We start from the raw sequence: 23,207 nt of genomic DNA on the forward strand, positions 1-23,207 counted from the left end.
GGTTCTCAACACAAACAGTTTAGCCTTTGCAGAGAAGTGTTTTTAGTGGGCTCCTGCATCACCCCCTCCCCGACATGGGCCCAGCCCGGGGGTTCCCACAGGAAAAGGAGAGGAAAACGACAAGGGCTGAACAGGAAGCGTGATGTTATGTCGAAAGAATTCCTCAGGCCTCTCATCCCCAAACTGTCAGGAAAGAGTGGAGCTGATTAATCAAATGTGTCAATTTACATCATGCTTTGCAAACTAGCCTGGAGCCAAAACTTGCAGTGCTGGGATACTTAAGCCTAATCTTGGATATGCACAGTCCTGAATTTTCTACTTACTTTTAACTCCTTGAGTGAAAATTCCACGTTTTTAATCAAGAAAATATACAGATCAGAGATAAACAAAGTCCCCCTGAGGCTCTTAAGGACCAGTCAATTGGGAATCCAGAATTTTGAGCCATTCATCCTCTATTATCGGCAACACAACTGAGTAAAACTTTGATAGCATTAGCTTCAACTGGGCTAACACACGTATAAAGCAAACTATTACCAGCACAAATGGTTCTGCCATACTTACGAATAATCCACCAAACTAAAGCGTCCATTTACTAACTGCTTAATCCAATACAGACTTACAGGGCAGAAACACAAAACACCAAAACAGACATACAGTAGGGCACACACTCACACAAGAACCAATTTTCCCACAGCCTAATTACCCTCCAAGTACCTCTTTGGACTGTGGGAAGAAACCAGAGCACCCGGAGGAAACCCAAGCAAACACGGGGAGAACATGCAAACTCCACACAGATAGCACCCCAGGTATAGAATTGAACCCAGGGCCCCGGCACTGCAAGGCAGCAATGCTGACCATAGCACCACTGTGCCACTCACAAGCTGTACCATGCATGAGGAAAATAAAGGGCCCAGAATGGAGCTCTGTGGAGCACCACATGGATTTTCTAGCCACTCCAGGTGTGAGCCTGGTCAGTACTTGGATGGGAGACCTCCTGGGAAAAACTAAGGTTGCTGCTGGAAGAGGTGTTAGTGGGGCCAGCAGGGGGCGCTCACCCTGCGGTCCATGTAGGTCATAATCCCCCAGTATAGTGACGGGGACACTATGCTGTAAACAGGCGCCATCCTTCTGATGAGATGTAAAACCAAGGTCCTGACTCTCTATGGTCATCACAAATCCCATTGCATTTCTTGGAGAGTAGGGGTGTAACCCCGGCGTCCTGGCCAAAATTCCCATGGGCCTTTACCAATCATGGCCACCTAATAATCCCCATCTATGAATTGGCTTCATTACTCTGCTCTCCTCCCCACTGAAAGCTGATGTGTGGTGAGCGTTCTGGCGCACTATGGCTGCCGTCGCATCATCCAGGTGGGGCTGCACATTGGTGGTGGTGGAGGGGAGTTCCCATTACCTGTAAAGCCCTTTGAGTAGAGTGTCCAGAAAAGCGCTATATAAGTATAAGCAATTATTATTATTATTACTCCTGACACAGAGACCTCTAGGGCAACAAAGAAGCTGAGTATCCCCAATTTGCTAAATGAAACATAAAACAGTAAAGAACAGTAACCAAAAGATTAACCCCAATATCTATGATTATTAATCTGAATGTCACAATTCAGGGTGTCAAAAGCAGCAACAAAATCTTAAAGGACCAAAACAAAAATGCAAATTTAGTCTGGCCTCAAAGTCAATCATTTACCACTGTGACGAACGCAGTCTCATAGCAGTGGTAAAATTGAAAACCAGAAGAACTATGACTGCCAATTAAACTGCTTAAAGACTACCCTTTGAGGACTCAAGCTAAGAATAGAAAATATTCGAAATGGGAATTAAATCACTAAGTATTTAATTAAGATAACCATCTTGAAGGATTTGACTTGGGCAGTTTTGAAAGATGCTGGTAATGTATAGCAAGGACATTATTGCACAGAATGCTGAAAACAGCCTTCAAAACTGTGGTCAGTATTGGATCCAATGGACATGTAGCAGAATTAATGTATCTTATGTTTACATTAAGTTTTTACACATAAAACAAAAACGATGTTCTTTTCTGATTCTAAAGGTCTCGGTAATTGTGCAAGTAAATCAGTTATTTCTTAAAATAATCCTACCTATTGTATTTTGAATTCCTGACAATTAGTAAATGAGGCTGAAATATCAATTTCAAAAGATATATATATATACTGTATGAAGCTAACTTTGAAATATGATTGTTCTCCAGTAAAACCTGCACTGGGTATTTTAGTTACATTCAGAATTCATTAGACAATATACAGAGATGACTAAGACTCTGGAAGTGACGTCCCTTCTAAAAGATACTGGCTCTACTCCCTGTGTGAAAACCCACACAGCTTATCCTGGTACTGCCCTGAACTGTCTGCTGAATCTGTATTTATGTTTCCACCAGCCGACAGACAAGCATGGAGGCCCTGGAAATGACCAACACTTCAGACAGACAGAGGTAGCCGTCACTGGCACACCCAAAGCAATGGTGCTTATTAATGGCTCCGGTCACAGCCTGCAGGATACCAGGCACGGTTCCTCATTTGTTTGCTTTTGCCACCAGAAGGGGCAGGGTGATCTTTCCACTGAGGAACAGCCACATCCTTCAGGTCTCACCCACTCAAAGGAAACTGGAAGGGAGGCTTCCATTAATTAAAACAATACAGCCAACGAAGGGATAAAGAAATAAAAGTACTGGTGTCATTTTAACAACAAACTTCTACAGCTTGTACCACGAATGACTGACTAACTCAGGAGTCATCCCAGGAATTCCTGAGGACTTAGCAGTCTAGGTCATGAACACAGTGTACTTTCACAACACAACCCAGTGTTATTACTGGTTACAGCCCCAGAAGTGGCTTATTTTGTGCTATATCTCAAAGTTATTCACTAATGTACTGGAGGTAATAGATGCTGGTTTGTAAACTATGCTGACTCTTCCATGTGTATTGAACTCTCCTTCATCCTAACAAAGTGGCACTTAGAATGTTCTAGAACGAGGGTGGGCAGCCCTAGTGACAGCGAAAGAATGTTCTAGAACAGGGGGTGACCAGCCCGAGCCCCAGGGATATGTTCTTCTAGACCAGGGGACAGCAGCTGTTGTCCTGGAGAGAGGATGTTCTAGAACAGGGGGGTGACTAGCCCTAGCCCCATAGAGAGGCTGTTCTAGAAGAAGGGAAACCAGCCCTCACCCCAGAGAGATGGTGTTCCTCAAGAGGGATGGCCCACCCTAGTCCCAAAGAGAATATTCTAGCAGGTTTTAGGGGTGACCCTTACATAGTTAATTTCCAAGAAATTTCAAATGGAGCACTGAAGCATCTAATTTGTTCAGTTAGGTAATTTGAACTAAAAACACCAATGTGATTGATTGTAAATAAAAAACCACTGATCACAGCTCTTATAGTTCACAGATCATAGCTCTCAATGATCACAATAAACTAATCCTTAATCCAATAGATCAATGAATTTACTAAATTGATCAAAACCCATATGTGACAGGAGGCAAGAAACCGTGTAACAGTATTTATATCTGCAAAAGTTTGGTGTATATACTCGCATTTTCAGAGGACAAAGAGAAGAGACAGTTGACCAGGGCTGTTCCAGGGATGTCTATACACAAAACACATTTCTCCACTCCTTCCTCATCAAAGAAGCCAGTGACATTTTCTAATTTTGGAAGCACCCAAAACTAAAGTGTCAACCTTATTCATACCAAATAAATCAAACAAACAAAACTGGCTTGATGGCTTTTCGTCTCATGTTGGTAAATGGGTTTACTGGACACTTTTTTTTTAAATAATCCAGCTGGTTCAACCTGAAACCAGCAGGTGGTGCATTGTGCTATAGATGAGGGAACATTACACGAGAGAGTGGAAAATCCATAGAAAGTCTGGCAGGAACTGTGGCTCCCCTTGTGAAGTTTTGCTCAGAACCGAATGGAAAATGTTTCCATTTAAGTTGGGTGCTTCTAAAATGTATTTTATTTTGCGGCATTTCATGAAACCAACAGTTTGGAAATTTGGCTCTGCATTAGTACTGGATAATAACAGAGTGTTTTCAGTATGACATTATTCTACTTCCAAAATATGGAAAGAATTTTTTTCTGATGATTATTTTTTTTAATCCGCTTTATTGCAGCTTGGAATGAACTCCCCAAAGCATAAACCGCCCCCTTTAAAGAGTTTTTTTTTTAATCTTTGCTGTAGAACTTATTCAGCTGATGATTTGATTTTAAAAAAAGCTTTCTTCTCCATTGGGTTTTGGAAATCTGGGTGGGACTAGCCACATCTATAGGACTGGGGTAACTATGACCAGAGGGAATACAGTGCAATTCCAAGGAATTGGCATTTTAAAAAGATAGGATTCTCCAAGAGAATAATTTTCTGGGATTCCAAGAACAGCAGGCTGAATTTTAGAGCAGACATTTTTTTTAATTTTAGGGTGCACAGAAAGAACTCTTGTATTAGAGTGCACACAGCAGCATTCTGCCAAGACTTATTGATTTCATTGATTTGTTGACTTACAAACATTGATAAGCAATTTCATCACTCAAACATATGATTTCATTGATTAAAAAAACAGACACACTCAGATACACTCAAGATCTTTTATGTCAAAGATCTTGGCAGCAGCTAAAAAACAGACACACTCAGATACACACAGATACACTCAAGATCTTTCATGTCAAAGATCTTGGCAGCAGCTATCCCCACCCTGCAACTTACAACTGGCTGCAACTCACTGAAGCTGAGCAGGTGTGAGCCTGGCCAGTACCGGAGAAAACTAAGGTTGCTGCTGGAATTGGTGTTAGTGTGACCAGTAGGGGGCGCTCACCCTGCAGTCTGTGTGGTCCCAATGCCCCAGTATAGTGATGGGGACACTATAATGTCAAGAAGGCATCATCCTTTGGATGAGACCTAAATCTGTAGTCATTAAAAATCCCAGGGCGTTTCTCAAAAAGAGTAGGGGTTTTACCCTGGTGTCGTGGCCAATTTTTCCCCTGGTCTTTAACAATCATGGTCTCCTAATAATCGTCTGTATCAATTGGTTTCATTACTCCGTTCTCCTCCCCGCTGTTAGCTGTTCTGTGGTGAGTTTACTGGAGTGCTGTGGCTGTTGTTGGGGGTGGAGGTTAGTCCCCATTAACTTTGAGTGGAGTGTCCAGAAAAGTGCTATACAGGTGTAATCGTTATAATTATATTTTTTTTATTTAAGAATTGCAAAGAGCCACAATTGTATTGCATGGCTGCAATTCTAATAATTGCCACAAGGCGTCACTGTTGTGCGAAAAATTAAACCTTCTGAGCCAAGTAAAGCCCCGCTAGGGTTACTCTCCTTCACAGATGTGTTGCAGTGCAGAACAGAGACACACTGCAAGGAGAGGCAGAGGGCAACAGTGGATTCATCTTCCCCTGACCCACACCAAGGTATTTTATTTCCAGGGACAGTGGGACGGTTTACCTGCGAACCACCATCTTGAGGATCCTGTAAGAGCCCTTGATGAGGATGAGGGCCTCCTGCCTGGAGCCGTACAGTGCCGAGCCGTTGATATTCACCAGCTCGTCTCCCACACGCAGCTTCTTGCACAGCGCGGCCTTCCCACCTTCTTCGATCTGTAAAGCAGGAAAGACATCATGCGTAGGGAACTCAGGAGAGCTGCCAGCCTTTTAACGTTTCGGGTTTCCATTTCGGATGGAAACAAGAGAAACACCCTAAATTCTGAGCCATAAACAGTTCCTGCACTTCTGCGATTCTCTGGCTCTGCAAGTTGAGTGCTGTCCTTAGTGTGTGCCTGCCACAGCCTGAGGGACAGTGGAGGAACCATTACGGACTTCAGCTTCTTCTTGATGAAAAAGGTGGACTCCAGTCAGAACTGCATAATAGAGTGAGGAGTGTTATATTTGCACAGGAGGGAGAGAACCACTGTATTGTATTGCACCAGACAGCACTGTAACCTGATGTGTTTTATTGTACCACTTTGTATTGTATTGTACTGTACTGTATTGTCCTGCTAATATTACATAATTCTATTTTATTTTGCACCGATGCCGTGGAAACACCTGTAGAACATCATGTCAATGATGCTTGTTTTGAGGATTGCCCAGTGAAGAAAGTTTTGGATTCACTCAATACGTCACCATCCCAACAAGCATGTAAGCAGAGCCACATTCAGTCCCTGTGATGAGGGCATTTCCAGCCTACAAGCATTTGAAGTTAGGACTATCCACATGGCTCCAGACCTAATAAGCTGACTCGGGAATTTAAAAAATTTGGCTAGTTTGGTGAAAGACAGAACAAAACTCTGTTTAATGTAGCTCAGAGTGTTTTTCTTGGGGCTTCTTATTCCTACCAAACATCTGTGTGCCATTTTCAATCCAGTGCATGCTCAGAGCAGACAAGCTGTTCAATGTCAACCCTAAACCAAGACTAAAATTGATGGCAATAACACTAATTCCCATAGTGACAGTTTACAACCAAACAAAATTAAAAATGAACAATGAAACAGCTGTCAGACCTATATGCATATCTGATCTTTTTTTCTTTCAATTCCTTTTTTTTGCTTCTGTTACAGAAGTTTGGAGTTAATTTGCTTCTATGTGCTTTGAGCTTTTTTAAAGGCATCCAAAAATAAAACTGTATTTTTACTGTACTAACTCCAAAATTCTTCCACATTCTGGTCCCTTCTATATATTTCATTGTCATATCACTTTGAATAACTGCTTATATAATTCAGAGACACAATGGCCCAGAACCTATCCTACAAGGTGCGATACACTCTGGATGGGATGCCAATCCATTGCATGGCACACACTTACAAAAGGGCCAATTTTACAGAAGCCATTTAACCTAACAGGTTGTCTTTGGACTGTGGGAGGAAACTGGAGCACCTGAGGAAACCCACGCAAATTCAGGGAGAACATCGCTAACTCCATGTAGACCGCACTCATGAATTGAACCCAGGGCTGTAGAAATTTCATTTTTCAGAAACGTTTTGGCAGAACATGGGTCTGTAATTCGGCTGTTGCTGGTGATGTTTCTCTCTGGGGTGTGCCGACATATCCAATATTTCTCACCTCTTCTTGACTTTTGTCAAGTATATTGTATAATGTACCCTCCCCAACCTGTCCTCTTGCCTTGGACTGTAAAGTGACGCACCTCTTTTGGTCAAATAAAAATAACAAACCGGGCCACAATTCTGCATGGATGCTCTGTCACACAGCTCGAATACTGAAGCAATAGTTTCATTTTCTCATTGCTCAATGGACTCAGCTGAGCCTTCAGCTTTGCACTCCATCTCCAAAAGCTGCCCATTCACACTGGTCCCTGCCAGAGGTTTTGTTCGGAATACCAGAAAAATGCTTCCCATATGCTGCCCTTTTCCACCCTCCATTGAGTAACATAAGTAAATAAGATGGACTTACAGATACAAGATGAGGTTGAACTGCAATCTTGGGAGCTGGGATACATGCCCTTTTAAAAGACTGACAACAGGAATAAAAGCACAGGACTATAAACGCACAGCAATCACAGCATAAGAAAACTACAAATGAGAGGGGGACCATCGAGTCCGTTAAGTAGTTTGCAGCTAGTTTACCATGGGATTTAATCTGGCAGTTTCTTGATGGAAGCCAGGGTATCATTTTCAACAACATGGCTGGGCAATTTGTTCCAAACTCCCACAACTATTTTCGTTTGAAGAAGTGCCTATCATTCTTAGTTTTATGAAGTTCCAAATTCTTGTCAGGCTCATATTCCTTTAAAATAACCTTAGAAATGTTCCATGGAATGACATACTGTACCACTCTATAAACAAGACTGTTACAAATCCAACAACAAGACTCTTACCTTTAAACAACGAGCAAGTCTCATCTTTTCATTTCACTGCCACTGAAGGCCAAACATGTTCTTATATGTTCTTATATGTTCTTATATGTTCTTAGCAGCCATGTCACCCTGCAACTCACAACTGGCAACCCACTGAAGCTAAGCAGGTGTGAGCCTGGTCAGTACCTGGATGGGAGACCTCCTGGGAAAAACTAAGGTTGCTGCTGGAAGAGGTGTTAGTGGGGCCAGCAGGGGGCGCTCACCCTGTGGTCCATGTGGGTCCTAATGCCCCAGTATAGTGATGGGGACACTATACTGTAAACAGGTGCCGTCCTTCGGATGAGACGTAAAACCGAGGTCCTGACTCTCTGTGGTCATTAAAAATCCCAGGGCGTTTCTCGAAAAGAGTAGGGGTGTAACCCCGGCGTCCTGGCCAAATTTCCCATTGGCCTTAACCAATCATGGCCTCCTAATAATCCCCATCTATGAATTGGCTTCATTACTCTCTGCTCTCCTCCCCACTAATAGCTGATGTGTGGTGAGCGTTCTGGCGCACTATGGCTGCCGTCGCATCATCCAGGTGGATGCTGCACATTGGTGGTGGTGGAGGGGAGACCCCATTACCTGTAAAGCGCTTTGAGTGGAGTGTCCAGAAAAGCGCTATATAAGTGTAAGCAATTATTATTATTATTATTATTATAACCTGGGAAATATAAAATCTCAGAGCACATGGTTCCCAGACAGTCTTTAGGTTGTTAGATCTCCACAAAACAATCTAAAAACAAAAGCAGCAATTGGTTCAGTTCGTAGACAGGTTTTGAATATACAAACCAATTTTAAATGCTGCTCTCCTAGTCTCACTCCTCTCAAAGGATCTATTTTCTCCTTCTACTGAAATATTCACACATTAATAATCTCCGACTATATTGCTGTGACATAAATCTCACCGGCCTTTACAGTGCAGTTATCTGTTTCTCCTGATAAGTGAATTTGTTTACTTTATTAACAGAAAAAAATGGTCAAACTGTGTGGCAATGCACCTCAGTTAAAAAGTAGAATTTCAAGGCATACAGTAGCACTTATTTTAGTCACTTCCCATAACAAAATATAGATCACTTAATTGGTTAAGGAAATAGAACCTTGAACATGTATGTCATTGCAACCTTTTCAGTACAATACCCAAAAACCAAGAATAACAAAAAACTGTTGTATGTTTGCACAGTGTCATTACTCAGATAGGCCCAGGAAGCAGTACACACCAGACCAGTGTGGTACACTCCAGTACACTAATGCACCTCAACCCCTGTCCAATTCAATCACACTGGAAAACACTTGTCTAAACTGCAGTGGCCCAATAACATTTTGGGAAATTTGCAAAAGCCACTGTACATGGGGTATTCAAAATGTGTGCCTGGTACACACTCTCCCAAGCACATATCACTCCTGTGTAGTCTGATCTTGCCAGACAACTGGAGCACAGTATTGAAATCTACTTTTTGGCATTAGAGAACATATTAAACACTGATTTCTCAATGAGTATTGTCTATCATTCATTATTCTCTGCAGGACAATAGCATGGTTTCTGCTTGTAACCCTGCAGCAGCATTTATGGCTTTACCTGCAACAGATAAACCATAAATAAGGAACCAATGGAGGCTGTTTTTTCCTGTTTTTTCAGAGTACATAAAAAGCAGTAGCCCCACCAGTGGTCTATACCTACAATATCTGTTACCTTGGTTAGAAGTCAGAATCAGTTCCAGTCTTGTCTTTCATGAATTTTATCCTTTAGATTCCACTAACTGTAATTCCTACAGCACGTGTTTATTTTGCACACTGTGTCTAAGCAGTTCTTCAAGCCACTGTAAGCCTTTCATTTGCATTCCCTGAGCAAAAGGCATTCAAGTAGCTTTGCCCTCTGGGATTTGCAGGCGTAAAATACGTCATGTAACAGCAGCCTGGTTCTTACTGCCAGACACATGACCTCACCATCCTGACGATGGTTTCTGTTTGACCACAGCAGGGCCTCTTTTCCAAGACTGCTGAACGTTACTTCGGCACGCTTTGACTGACAAGCTGTGAAAGGGCTCACAAAAACATTTCAACATCTGGGGTTTCAGTTGAGCCATTTATTTTGAGCAATTTCAGGCCAAAAAACGGCACCTGCGTTCTGGATCCAGGCCACTGTGGAATGGCTTGATTCAGCAGCCAAACATACATTCCTCGGGACTTGCAAGAACACTCTTAAAGGCAAGGGTGTCTTTAGAAACAAACTGTGCAGCTTTTGGATTTTGCTGAAATGTTTTCTGGGGTCATTTTAATTAAACGACCCCTCATCACTAACTGTCATACACTCCAATGACTTTAAATGTTGCGAAAGCACTGAATCACATCATTTGGCACAGGCGATGAGGGAACTCAGGAAATGAGGGACTCCCAGTCATGAGGAACTGAACACCTTCATTCCACTGGCACGTTGGAGGCTAGAGTAGGTCAGCTCACTGCTGTTCCACGATATCACTGTCAGAAATGTTTTATCTGGCAAGACACGAAATCTATAATCTCATCAATTCTAGGCCAGGGCGTGCTCGAGAATATCAGGAGACCACATGCCACAAGATTTCCAAGATCAAAGGAAAGGACCATGCGACTGCTCAGCACCATGTTGATCACGTTCTAGTACCCAATTTAATAAAAATAATCCCATACAGGGATTTAGCAGTCCCCCTCTTCATCCCAGAGTGCTTTACACATAGGAGACCCTCCTCACCTACTCCTGAAGTGCAGCTGCACCTTGCTGACACACGGCAGCCTTTCTGCACTGCAGATCAGTGAGAAATTGAGAAATTGCTTCACCAATTGAATTAAAGAGGAATTTAAGGAGGATTACATTTTCCACGTAGGAAATGAAGGAGGTTAACCTGTCAGACTCCAGAGTAAGTACCCTTACTCTTTCCAAAAGTACAATGGCATATTTAATGACCGAGTAGTTTGGAAGGATGGCACTTCCTACAGCAAATGGGGACAAAGTACCATACTGGCACTTTGGTTTAGAAATTCCAGTCCCCCAACTGGCCCACCATTACCAATATGATAGCTTTTCTTAGAAGACTTCCAGCCCAGAGCTGACCAGTGCCAGCCTTGCTGAGCTTGAAACTCATCCTGACTTGACAGCACTCCGGCAGGATAATGTACATCTTCCTGCTGCTCGTATATCAATGGCCTTCTTGTGGGACGAGAATGCGACAGTTATGCCAATTATGGCCTACATGCTGAATTTGAGCCCCACTGAACATCTGTAGATGAGCTCGATAACGTGTGGCATGCAGAGCTCAGAGGCCAATGAACAGGCACATGGTCGTCCAGTTGTGAGAGCAAATGGGAGAAAGTCCAACAGAACAGCAACCTGGTGCAAATCATGCATTGCAAATGGACGGCAGAACCCACACTCACTACCAGCCTACAACATTCACAGTAGAACCTCTGTGGATCAAGCTGTGGATGGTCAATATTAATCACCATGCTGAATTTACCTATCACAATTGTTCAATAAAATGTCAGTGCATATGCATAAAAAATCACTTCCCCAACAGTGTGTTAATATGTGATCATTTGCATGTAGTTACATTCTTTACATGATCTACATATGACACAGGAAACACAGAACTTGCAGCTAATTTTTTAAATGTCCAAATCATTGACATTGTTTTTTTTTTTACACTTGTTTTACAATTGAGAGACTTTCTGTAAGTAAGAATTCCATTGTACCAGCACCGGTTACATATGGCAATAAAGTTCAAGTCAAGTCAATGTAAAACAAAACTCTTTTAGGATGTATATTTAAAGTATTAAAATAATGTTATCATAAAATTGTACAATGCACTAAACAGACCTTTTTGAGAAAATGTGAAAAATTGTGGATACCATCTTACTAAAAAGATACTGAATCAATCCAAAGAAGCCATATATGTTACGAGGATTAGAAGAACGACTAACACTGACACTGGTTCCCAATCAAACCTTAGCATGGTTTATTTCTTCTCAAAAGTTTTAAAAGTTACTTGTTAAACACCTCGGTCAAAAAGCAACCTCAAACCTAAAAAAACCTTTTCTTTAGGAACATAAACATTAGTTCAAATTAATCCTATTATAAGGTCAGTTAAAGGTTCAATTATGTAATTAAGAATATAGAAAAAAAATAGATATGTTTGGGACCCCAGAACCAAAATTTGGAAGTTCTGAGCAAAAGGAACTGATTTGTTTTAGTCTGGACCAGAAAAGACTATACAGGGACCTGATGCAAGCATTTAAAATCTTCAAAGGCAAAATCAAACCAACAAGCTTCTTCAGAATCAGCAGTGAGACATCAATCAGACAACTCAAACAGAAACTTCAGGGCAGTACTTTAATAAGAGGCATTTCTTTCCACAAAGGGTTGTGGGAGTCTGCAACAAGCTACCAAGCTATGTATGTAATGTAACTAGGCTTCTTTTAAGAAATGGCTGGATGAAATTCTCAGAGTTAATTAACTTCTAGAAACCCAATAATCTAGATGGGTTAATAATCTAGATTTTGTATATTTAAAAACAGCTTCCGATGTTGCCTCTCTCAAATGTTAGATATTAAAGAGGATATAAACAAAGGCAGAAGAATAAACCTATTCCTTTTCACCTAGTTTGTCTCACATTTACTACAAGACTATGCCACCCTCCTTAAGAAATTTCAAACAGGGCCTTACCTTTGAGACAGGAATCACAAACTACAGTAGTTCAGTCAGAATGGAGCGAGATCTTTCCCATGCTTCATCAAAAACTAAATTTCTCCAGGGAGCTGTTCAACAAGTTTCAACAGTGAGGTAATGAAGCTCAGCTCTTCTTAATTTCGACAGTCGGCACTGTATTTATTTCAAGAATGGACACAAGAGTCCAACATGTTTAGGACAGCCACTCTCTCCTATCTGAAAAACACTCTGCATCCTCTGGCGATACCCTGTCTGCCATCACACCTCCAAGCTATAATGTTTGTTTTCTTCTTTTTCCTGGGCAGAAACATTAAAAGCAGCTGTGGCGTCTCTTACATCTGCCACACCTAGTGTTTCCACTGAACTGAGGTCCCATTTTAGCAAGGGCACACATTCGTACTTTCCACCAACAGAGCAAACTTTACAATAGAGGCCTTGTGTGCTGAAATCGTGCTGTCTTCTGGCACTGGGTCTCCATGGACTGGCTCAAGGAAGCACTGTTCATTAAGCCTCTTCTAGAAACAATTATCCCGTCACTTTTGCACATAAAACCAGGTAGGACAGCGGGGGCTATTGTTTGGTTTGCGTTATTTATCCCAATTTAAAATTAGTCTTTACAAAACAGATGCAAAAATAACTCTTTGTTTTAGATTTCAATGCCCCACTTTTCTATGTTAGTTTTTCAATTTGCAGTCCAAAAATAGGATATCAGGGTGGGGAACTGTTTGCGAAATCCCACAGTTGGAAAGATCAGAAAGGACACTGTTGTAATAGCAAAGATCTGTCTTGGGAAACAACTTCACAAACAGTGCCAATGTTCTCCAAAGACCTAGCACACTCCCCTATATTAAGATAGCATAGAAAGCAGAGGAAACCCAGTTTCAACACCATCAGGCAATACCCACAGACTGACTCAAGACCAAATTATCTCTTGCATGGCACAGAAAATATTCAGAAAAAAATCATTTGGTCAAAAGCAAACTGAAAATAAAATCGATTAATCATAAAATTGACCCTTGTTCCTATGCAGATATGACTGCATAGGAACTAAAACATCTTTATGACTAAATGTGTTGGGTGGTCTACAGCACACTATTGTCATTAATCCTCAAGCAGTTTGGTTTTTAAGTTTGATCCAAAAAAACAACTGTCTAGATCCTTTTTTTACAGAGGAAAAATAAATGCTAATTGGATTTGTCTGCTGCAACCAGAAAAGGTTACAATTTGCACTGTCTCAGGCTCTTCAAACTTTGCTAAAGATCCCGACTCAACTATATTGCGTGGGAATTCTACAACAGCCATCAATTCAAACTGGAAGCCTGTCAAGAAACAGAGCTAAGTGACCTAGAACAGAGTTGTTCTGTTGAAGGGTGTGACTTGTTGGCCAACAGACTGGTAGTAGGAAGAGGTGGTACTGTAGTGTCTTTATATGTTTCACAGTCCTAACAAGACTCTGCTCCCTTCTCAAAATCAGTCTCTCCCTTCCTGGCTGGTGGGGAGCTTGTGAGATCACAATCTATATTTAACTGGGTGCACACCACCCCTCTTGCAGAATGCCAGCCATTGTATGAAGGTGGTTATTCACCAACCATGTGCCAATGACATCATTGCTATGTGGGCTCTGAAGTGAGCCTAAGAGAACTGACGCACTGTCATCTAAGGCCACAAGAATCAATAGATTTGGAGGGCCCTTTCCAAAAAGCTAGGATCTTCTAGCTCAAAGTGTACAGAATAAAAAGGCATTCCTTTGTTAATGCTTAAGCTGAAAAACTAACAATGTCTACTCTGGGATTATCAATTTCCCCCTTTGTAAGAAATGATTAACAAAAGTGGATGAGTGCATGGAGCCAAAACCTGTGGCCTACAGAGGACATTTCTGTGTTTTCCAGACTCAGCTAATTAGCATTAATTCACTGCTCTGCAAATTACTTCATTTGAGAGCACCTATACCTCTGAACACCAGTATCATAGAACTTAAAATGATCTTGCAATTGTAAACATAATGTGTTTTTCTAGGACAGGATCCGCCAAAGAATAAATGACTAATAAAACTAGCTAGCAGCCCTCCCAACCCTTGTGGAGTAAAGAAACTTTGTGAATGGATACAAATAAACAGGCAGGAAGGATACAGTAACGTGTCCCCCAGCACTCAAGCAATAAAGAGCATGATCAAATTGTAATTACTGGTGTAGCATCACAAAGATTGTACTTCTAAGGTTATCTGTTTATTCTGAAAAGGATACGCCACAATGCCACTTTGTAAATGGTTTAAGTGAGAAATTTGGTTTAAATTTCAGAAATGTATTCTATTAAAATATTTAAAAGGTGCCATACCAACGATACACCGGGATTCCCCACTACGGCACAACAGGAGGAAAGTCACCAGTGTTGGGTGCAGCAACAACTCCTGTGATTCTCTAGGCACATTCACCCAGCAAAGTGGTAGCAGTGATGTCAGTGAAGTCATTCTCATTCCCCCCCAAAGAATGTACTGACATTGACGAATGACATACTGACACTGTTATTGTAAAAGCATAATAACTGGCTTTTCCCAACTGAGAGAGTATAAAATCAGAACTAACAGACTTATATGTAAAGTATAAGAAAGAGGCTTAGGCCTATTTAAATAAGAAATATTTTCAAAGACAATTATACAATCTTCGTGTTGAAATAAAAGTTCTTATTTTATTCCATATCTTGATTTCGCAACTCCACAGAAGAGCATCTGGTCTTAATTTTCTAAATATAATACAATAACCGTAAGCCATCCTATTTCTGTAAAGTATTTATGGATTTTAAATGTATAAATACATTATTGGAACTAAAATGTTTAAATGAAAGCCGAATGAAAAACTGGCATTAGATTGTGTCTTACACGTTGAAGTTTTCAGCTTTTTGTTTCTGCATCATCTCATCATACCCAAGATCATTATGGGGAACATGTTTCAAACAATTTTATGTTTAAATCCCCAGTCCAAACAGAGTGAAGGTTTGAAAAACAAGAACCACTGTCACCAATACATCTGCCACAATCCTAGGTGGCCGGTTTGAAGTGAAATTGGAGTTTAGTGATGCAAGCTTGCAGGGTCTTCAGTGAGAACTGCAGCACTCCTCCAAGTGGGACTCATCTGACAGAAGTGCACATTGTGCGGAAAAGCCAAAGAAGATTTACTGCCAGTTTAAAGAAACATATTGAAAGATGTTACAGTGCAAAAAACTCTACAGATTTAAATACTTATGTTGCATTTCAATGCCTCTATACACATAGTACATAGACGTGTGATTTGCTAAAAATCCCAAAACAACTGTTAATTTGCAAAACAGTATCATGTTTACGCTTTATTCCCTTTAGAGCTTCTAGAATGTGAATCCTGGTGTTCCCACAGAACGATGAACTCACCAAACCAGTTTTCTGAACAATAAATGGTACTAAAAGCAGGAACTAAACAAAACAATTGAAGACCCCGGTGATCTCTGCTCTATGGATAATCGCCAGGCTATGTGGAACAGCCATGAAGTGCGATTATGTTTTCTTCTCCTGCATGATGCTTTGGGAAAGAAATCAGAAAGGGGGAGATCCTCCTACGTCTTCATGTCCCAGCACAAACACAGGATCCAGCAGCATGGCCTCACCAGCTCCTTTTGGCACAGAGCAGTAAAGGACAAAGACATTCTCTGTGGGGTGGGGGGAGAGCTGACTAAGACATGCTTTGAAGAATTGCCTTTGTTTGCCATTAGATTTAAATTCCCAGGATCATGAGCCTGTCCTGCCAACAGCAGCCAGACTTGCAGTGTAGCCAAAACTAAAACGGATTGGAATATTTCTCCGCATTTCCTGGTGCTCGTGCAGGAGCTCAGAGCACCCTCACCCTGATCTTGTGCCAGGAGTCAGGTCGGAGAGCACTTTTGAATGAGAGCTGAAACAGGGCTCCCCAAAAAACAGCGTTTCAGTACTGCTTAGTGAAGATAAAGACAAACGTTTCTGCAATCGCACCACATCAGAGAACAGTCAGTCACGACACCACGCCGCTCATTAACGGAATGTGTAGCACTCTTGTTGCTCATTCCTAACCACAATCAAATAATAATTTGATCAAATGAATCACTTAATAGTGACAATGTCTTCAAACAAAACCTCAATCAATACAGACTTCATATAGCCACACTGAAGGACGAGCACAATCCATTGCCCTGTCTCATCTAAATGCAATTTAAATACTCTGGTTGAATAATTCATCCTTCTAGTTTTTCTTTACAGTTACATAACGTTTCAATGCTACAACTGTGTAACAGTGAGAACAAGGTGCTCCTTTCAACTTAAGGTATATGTACAACAATATTTGATTTTAATTAATTTAATTATTAGCTCCCCCACATCCGTTCCTTACTGTTTAAGCCCAGGTGGAAAACGACAGAAATAAACAAAGAACAGAGAGTCTGCTTTTTTATCTCTGAATCATTACAAGGTCTTGCATTACATGTTGTAAAGCTGCTATCCAAAGCAAAATACTAGCACTACATTAGATAGTGTCTGTGGCACAAGGTGCAGCTTTTAAGATATTTGGATGCATTTCAATGCCAAAGTGGTGAGAATATTGTTTGCTGGACAGACTGTGCACTGCTTGAAGAAAGCACAGAGAGCAGAAAGTGCACAGACACCCCTTTCACAAGGCTGCAATCCTGCACTGTGAAAGGTCCTGCCTTGCCAGTCAGCAAACTCCTTTCAGCTGAAACACGAGACTGAAAATTCTGAGATGGATACAAAGGTAACTGGCTGTTCGGTTTAAGTGAAAGAATCACAGTCCCAGGCATGATAAACAAAAATTGCAATCGTTTTGCACTGATGAGACGTAACTTTCCTCTCGGTGTTTCAAAAACAGTTGCTTCACACCAAAAAGGTTTCTTTGCTGAGACACGCATTCCTGCTTAATCCCTTTTATCTTTCTTTTTACTGATTAGTTTTGCAAAGTATTTGCCAATGCATACTATTTTCATACTGTAACGTACAATGTTCCCACCTTAGTAAGTCTCCTTCACTAAATGAGCATGTTTGTCCTAAGATGGTAAATGAGGTCAGACTCCTCGTTTACACAGAAGCCCAGATACCTATCAAAACTGCACATTTTACACTTGTTAAAAATCATCTCAATGCTGCATTTATTTTACAAATGCAACACAATGCCTGTTATGTGATACAGGAGGAGGAATGTGAACTTTTCAAAAAAATAAAAAAATAAATGAATGCAAAATAAATGCAGCGCTTTGAGTGGAGTATCTAGCACTTTTCTAGATACTCCACTCAAAGCGCTTTACAGGTAATGGGGACTCCCCTCCACCACCACCAATGTGCAGCATCCACCTGGATGATGTGACGGCAGCCATAGTGCACCAGAACGCTCTCCACACATCAGCTATCAGTGGGGAGGAGCTCATGGAGCCAATAATGGCAGCTACTCAATATATGAGGGTACAGCATGGAAAGCTGAGAAACTCACTCCTGACATGAAGTGATAATGACAGGGACACTATACTGTAAAAAGGCGCCGCTCTTCAGAGAAGACGTAAAACCATCTGTGGTCATTAAAAATCCCAGGGCGTTTCTTGAAAAGTGTAGGGGTGTTACCACGGCGTCCTGGCCACGTTTTCCATTGGCCCTTACCAATCATGGCCTCCTAATAATCCCCATCTAAGAATTGGCTTCATTACTCTGTTCTCCTCCCCACTGATAGCTGATGTGTGGGGAGCATGCTGGCGCACTATGGCTGCCGTCACATCAACCAGGTGAGGCTGCACATCGGTGGTGGTGAAGGGGAGTCCCCATTACCTGTAAAGCGCCTTTAGTGGAGTGTCCAGAAAAGTGCTATATAAGTGTATGGAATGTAAGATCTGTAAGAGGATATTAGGTGGAGATAAGAAGGTGGGAGAATGGCCTGTCACTCCCCTACTATCCTCAGTCACCTGATCAATTGATCAACGATAATGGGTCAGTTGACAGTTAAATTCCAGGAAGCAGAGGTTGCCTGTGGCTGTCACCCTCTGCTGTTTCAAATGAGAGCAGAGGCTCTGCGATGTGCTACATTAAAGGGAGAAGGGAGCAAGGAAGTGACTGGACAAATGAGGCCATGGACTGTGAGTTTTTTTATAAACACAAGCTTTTTCTTATTTTACAACACAGTTTTTGAGTCAGGAAGCACCTTGGCTGGCTAGGTATTTATAGAAAAGTTAACTGAATGTTTAGTGAGGGCTCAAATAAGACCTAAGCTTTGGTTTTGTGTTGACTCAATGTATATATAAGAGCACTGTTTTAGCCTTATAACTGCATTTCTGCATCTGTTTTACTGACACCCATCTATTAAAAGATACCTGAAACAGCACACAGTCTTGGGTGTATCACAGATCACTAAACAAAATAAGCCCTTTGCCGAAAGGGAATTTGAGAGCATGTACAGCCCCGACTGCTGGCCAGCTGTGCCCTGAATACTCCAAAAATGCTTAAGGAACCCCCCAATTTAAATGTTAACTCACCGTGAAGTTTATAATTATAAAGAAGGCTACGATTCATAGAAATCACAACATCTGACCAACAGGACAACCACTGCCAAAGCACATCCTGTAATAATACATACAGCACAGCATCCCAAAGGATGCCAAAGCTTTTTTTTCTACATACGGAGGGTACCCACTTAATCCCCCACTGAAGTGCGGCCCAACACCTGGGTGACACTGCAAAGCAGATCAGGTAGAGGAGCAAGAAATTATTTTGCTCACTGGATCAAGGAGGAACTTTAAGGAGGCCAGATTGTACAAGTCGAATGGAATATAACCAGGGCACTGAAGTTACATCTACTCTTAAGAACACTGCTTTGGGATCTTCAATGGCCGTGTGGTCTGCACTTCAGTTTAATGTCTCATCCAAGGGGCAGCACATCCTTTGGCACAGTGTCCCATGTGACCATAATGAAGTTTTGGTTTGTAAATTGTGGTCCAGAGGCAAGATCGCTAACCTACTGGGCAACAACACTTACAACAGCAACTGGCAACCTAGTTTTCCTTGGAGGACCCTATTCTAACCAGCACTAGCCCTCCCTAGGTTCTGAGAACAGACAAGATCAAACGAGGTGGCACAGATCCACTGTGGTAGAGATCTGGAGAAATCACTAAATTTGGAATTACTTTGTGTGTGTGGTCACTCAGTACAGTCCCTGATGATCCCTGGGGGTCTCCATTTTTTCAATGAAAAAGAACAAGTAATAAATGATTCAGATTACATTAATTCAAAGACTTATCATCATCCGCCACAACAAACAGGGAAATGTCAGCACTGTTTCCAAACAGGAGAAAAATACGCCCTAGTCTCTGGCTCTAACAGACTAAATTACAATTACAAAGTTCAAATATCAGCCAAATAGCAAAGACTTGCTGCAACTGTTGTTTTACCTATTGTTTGGATTGAGATAAAACTTTTTTATACATTTTATAGTGCACAGCACAGCACTTGGAGGAGAGGGGGTTGAAGGCCTTTAACTACCTTTGGAGGACACTGAAATGAAAACAGGTGGGGGGAGAAGGAGGGGCAATTCATTTACCAAGGGCAATTAATTATTTACAGTGGCATAACGCCACTGCAACACCTGCCAGAAACACTTCAGTCACCCGAGTTCCAACAGCAAATTAAAGCTGGAAAGAATGAAAGAACAGTTCCCTATAGCCCTTATTAACATCACACCAGTAAGAAAAAAAACTTTCCGTCAGGAAAGTAAAACAAAAAGAGAAGTGACTCACTTTGCTAAGATGATTTCCTTCCCATGATAAACTCCAGTACCCGCATTATGTCTTGATAATTTGGTCTTTTTGTGCTTTTAAGTTTTATTCGGCAGTGAGGAGAGCGAGGGAGACAGGCACCCACGCACAACCATGATATCAGCATGAGGGAGCGTTTGGAAAATGGTCCTCAAATCTGTTCAAGAAACAAAACAGTCTATCGTGGTAGACTTCCTTTGAAAAAAACAGGTATGATGATTTTTCCACTGAATGTCACATGCAGTTAACACATTTTCTTTCTACTCTCTAAAACAGTTCTAGATGTGGATAGCGAACAAACAAAAACATTGCTGAAAAATGCACAGTTCACCAGGCCCAGGCATGATAAACAAGGGGATTAACATTGTTACTTTCAGAACAAAATACATTAAACAACAGTTAATTGGTTTGGATTTTGCTTGATTTTTTTAATATGTCAGGGGATTAAAATATTTATAAATGTACTTTTATACAAAGACTTTTGAAAGGACATTGATAGCTATTGGAAGAGTAGCAACTACGCTGGAAAATAACTAAAAAGATTGGGATTTTTTATTACAAGAATGAAAAAGACTGCGTGCAATGCACAGCTTATGCAATCATACACAAGACTTAAGACTCTGCAACTTAATTCTTCTTTACACGGTTCCAGTAAGATTACAGAATCCTGGTAAACAAACACCTCTGGAACCCTGATCTGCCCTTTTCACCCCATTTCTCCAAAAACAGACCAAGACTGCACAGTCCAGCCCAAACTCTTTAAACCGGACTCTGTGGGTCAGCCAGCAGAAATAGAACCTCTCCACAAAATTACTGCACTCAGGAATCCTGGAACTGGGCCCTGTTCACTGGACACCAAGGTAGGTCTCACAGGAGACACAGAGAAAGAGACATCTGAAGCTAATATGCTCTAGTAAGATGCCTTTGCAACACGGACCAGTAGAGTTACATGAGCTACATTTTCCTGTTATTATATTTCCACCCTATTTGTGTTTCTCATCCAAGTCTTTTCTGCTTTGATGGTTAATTGCTTAATTTGGTATTTCAGCAAAGGAGCTTTTGAAAAACCTTTCCAACAGTGCCGCCAGACAGCGAATGCAGGAAACATCACTTAAATACAGATTTCAAGGTTTCCAGTGGTCAATACGGCTGGAACTATCCCTAGCTTAGGAAACTGCCAGAGACAAAACAACCAAGAAGCACACAAGCACAGGATGAGCTACAGGTAGGAAAAAATCCAGGACATTCAATATGAGCTTATTTTACACCATGCTGCACAGAAGCATAAACAGAAAAAGAGAGGTTAGTAGTTCCTTTAATGAAAGCACGAAATTCTCAGGAACTGCATCTTCCCCTGGTCCTGCACCTCTAAGACAAACACCTATTTGTAGGTCAATTATTTTTAAATACTGATATTGCATTAACATCTCCTCCCATCCGTTAAAGAGCAAAATAATACCAACTCTATCAGACAGGCCATTCATCTGAAACTCTTAGACAGATCTATAACTCCAATCTCACCCAGCACCCCCTTCTGTTTTCAGATATCAGGTGTCATTACTTGGGGGAAGGTGGAACGATAGGTCAGTCCTCTCAGTTCTGCGTGGCTCCCTGTCCCAGAGTCCTGGGTTCCTTCTGCCTTCCCTCACAAGAATGGAACAAATTAGTGTGACTGGGGACACAGAGGAGCCCGGCACAAGAAGGAAATGAATTATTAAAAGTATCTAAGGGGCAGCACAATGGCGCAGTGGTTAGGATTGCTGCCTCACAGCACTGGGGCCCTGGGTTCAATTCCAGACCTGGGGCGCTATCTGGGTGGAGTCTGCATGTTCGCCACGTGTTTGCATGGGTTTTGTCTGGGTTCTCCGGTTGCCCTCCCACAATCCAAAAACATAGTGGAATGTTAATTGGCTTTTGGGAAAAAATGGCCTTGTGTGCGAGTGTGTGCGTGTTTGTGTTTGTATGTGCTCTGCGATGGACTGTCGTCCCATCCAGAGTGTATCCTGCCGGGACAGGCTCCAGCTCCTCCCGTGAACCTGAACCGGAAAAAGTGATAAGAAATAGATGGATGAATGAAAAGCATCTACTGGAAGGCACAGTGACACAGCTAAGACCAGCACAGCCAAAAGCAAATTATGTCAATCCTAGGAGTAATATGGGAAGTACAGAAGCTATGGCTTCTACTGTGTAGATAGAAGTCTCGACAATCTCGGAGGCTGAATCAGATACTGTATATCCAACAAATTTAATCTAATGTAGCCTTCAGCAGCCATGCTGAAGCAGCTGCAAGAAAACTCAGAACAACCTTCAAAACTTATGGCATTCCGGCTTCTCAGCCTCACATGAAAGAATTCTGCTAAATACTTTTAAAGTGAACCGCAACTGTCTGTTACTATCAGAAGGCACAGAAGAGCACTGCTCCTATGCTTACAATGACCAGCCATTAAATTCTTTTCCGGATTGCGTGCAATTTGAAAGTGGTGTCAGATTCCCGCATGCCTCGTGTTTGAGCCCCCTCCTTTTGTTGGGAAATGGAATTTTCTTTTTGTGGAATTCCTCGTATTTTTCACTTCATTCCGAATTTGACAAACTCCCAAGGCTCCTACTCATCTATCTGTGTCTTTCTTGTGGGAAAATCGCAATTCTCTCTGGCCAAGCAGCAGACAGAAGGTACCTTCTTAATTTGCCCATTTCAATCTTTCCTGACAGCACCTGCCCTATGTCTCCATAACTTCTTTGTCTGACCCCCAGACTATTAGAAGACATACCAGGCAGAAGATACAGTATGCTGCCCTTATTACTAGACATGCTTGGAGCAGGAAATGACAAACCGAGAACTTTT

The 23,207-nt window shown here is 41.6% G+C and overlaps 1 protein-coding gene across 1 annotated transcript in view; it reads right to left on the bottom strand.

The window, feature by feature from the left end:
- The window catches only part of shroom4 (shroom family member 4), a 56,893-nt gene that overhangs the window by 29,606 nt on the left and 4,080 nt on the right, over window positions 1-23,207 (bottom strand). The window contains exon 2 of the mRNA XM_088649119.1: window positions 5,464-5,615. Within this exon, the coding sequence (XP_088505245.1) occupies window positions 5,464-5,615 (152 nt within the window). The remainder of the gene's footprint in view (window positions 1-5,463; window positions 5,616-23,207) is intronic.

The sequence above is a fragment of the Lepisosteus platostomus genome, chromosome 10 (genome assembly GCF_059453375.1).
Source record: "Lepisosteus platostomus isolate fLepPlt1 chromosome 10, fLepPlt1.hap1, whole genome shotgun sequence".
In the NCBI taxonomy this organism is placed as follows: domain Eukaryota; kingdom Metazoa; phylum Chordata; class Actinopteri; order Semionotiformes; family Lepisosteidae; genus Lepisosteus; species Lepisosteus platostomus.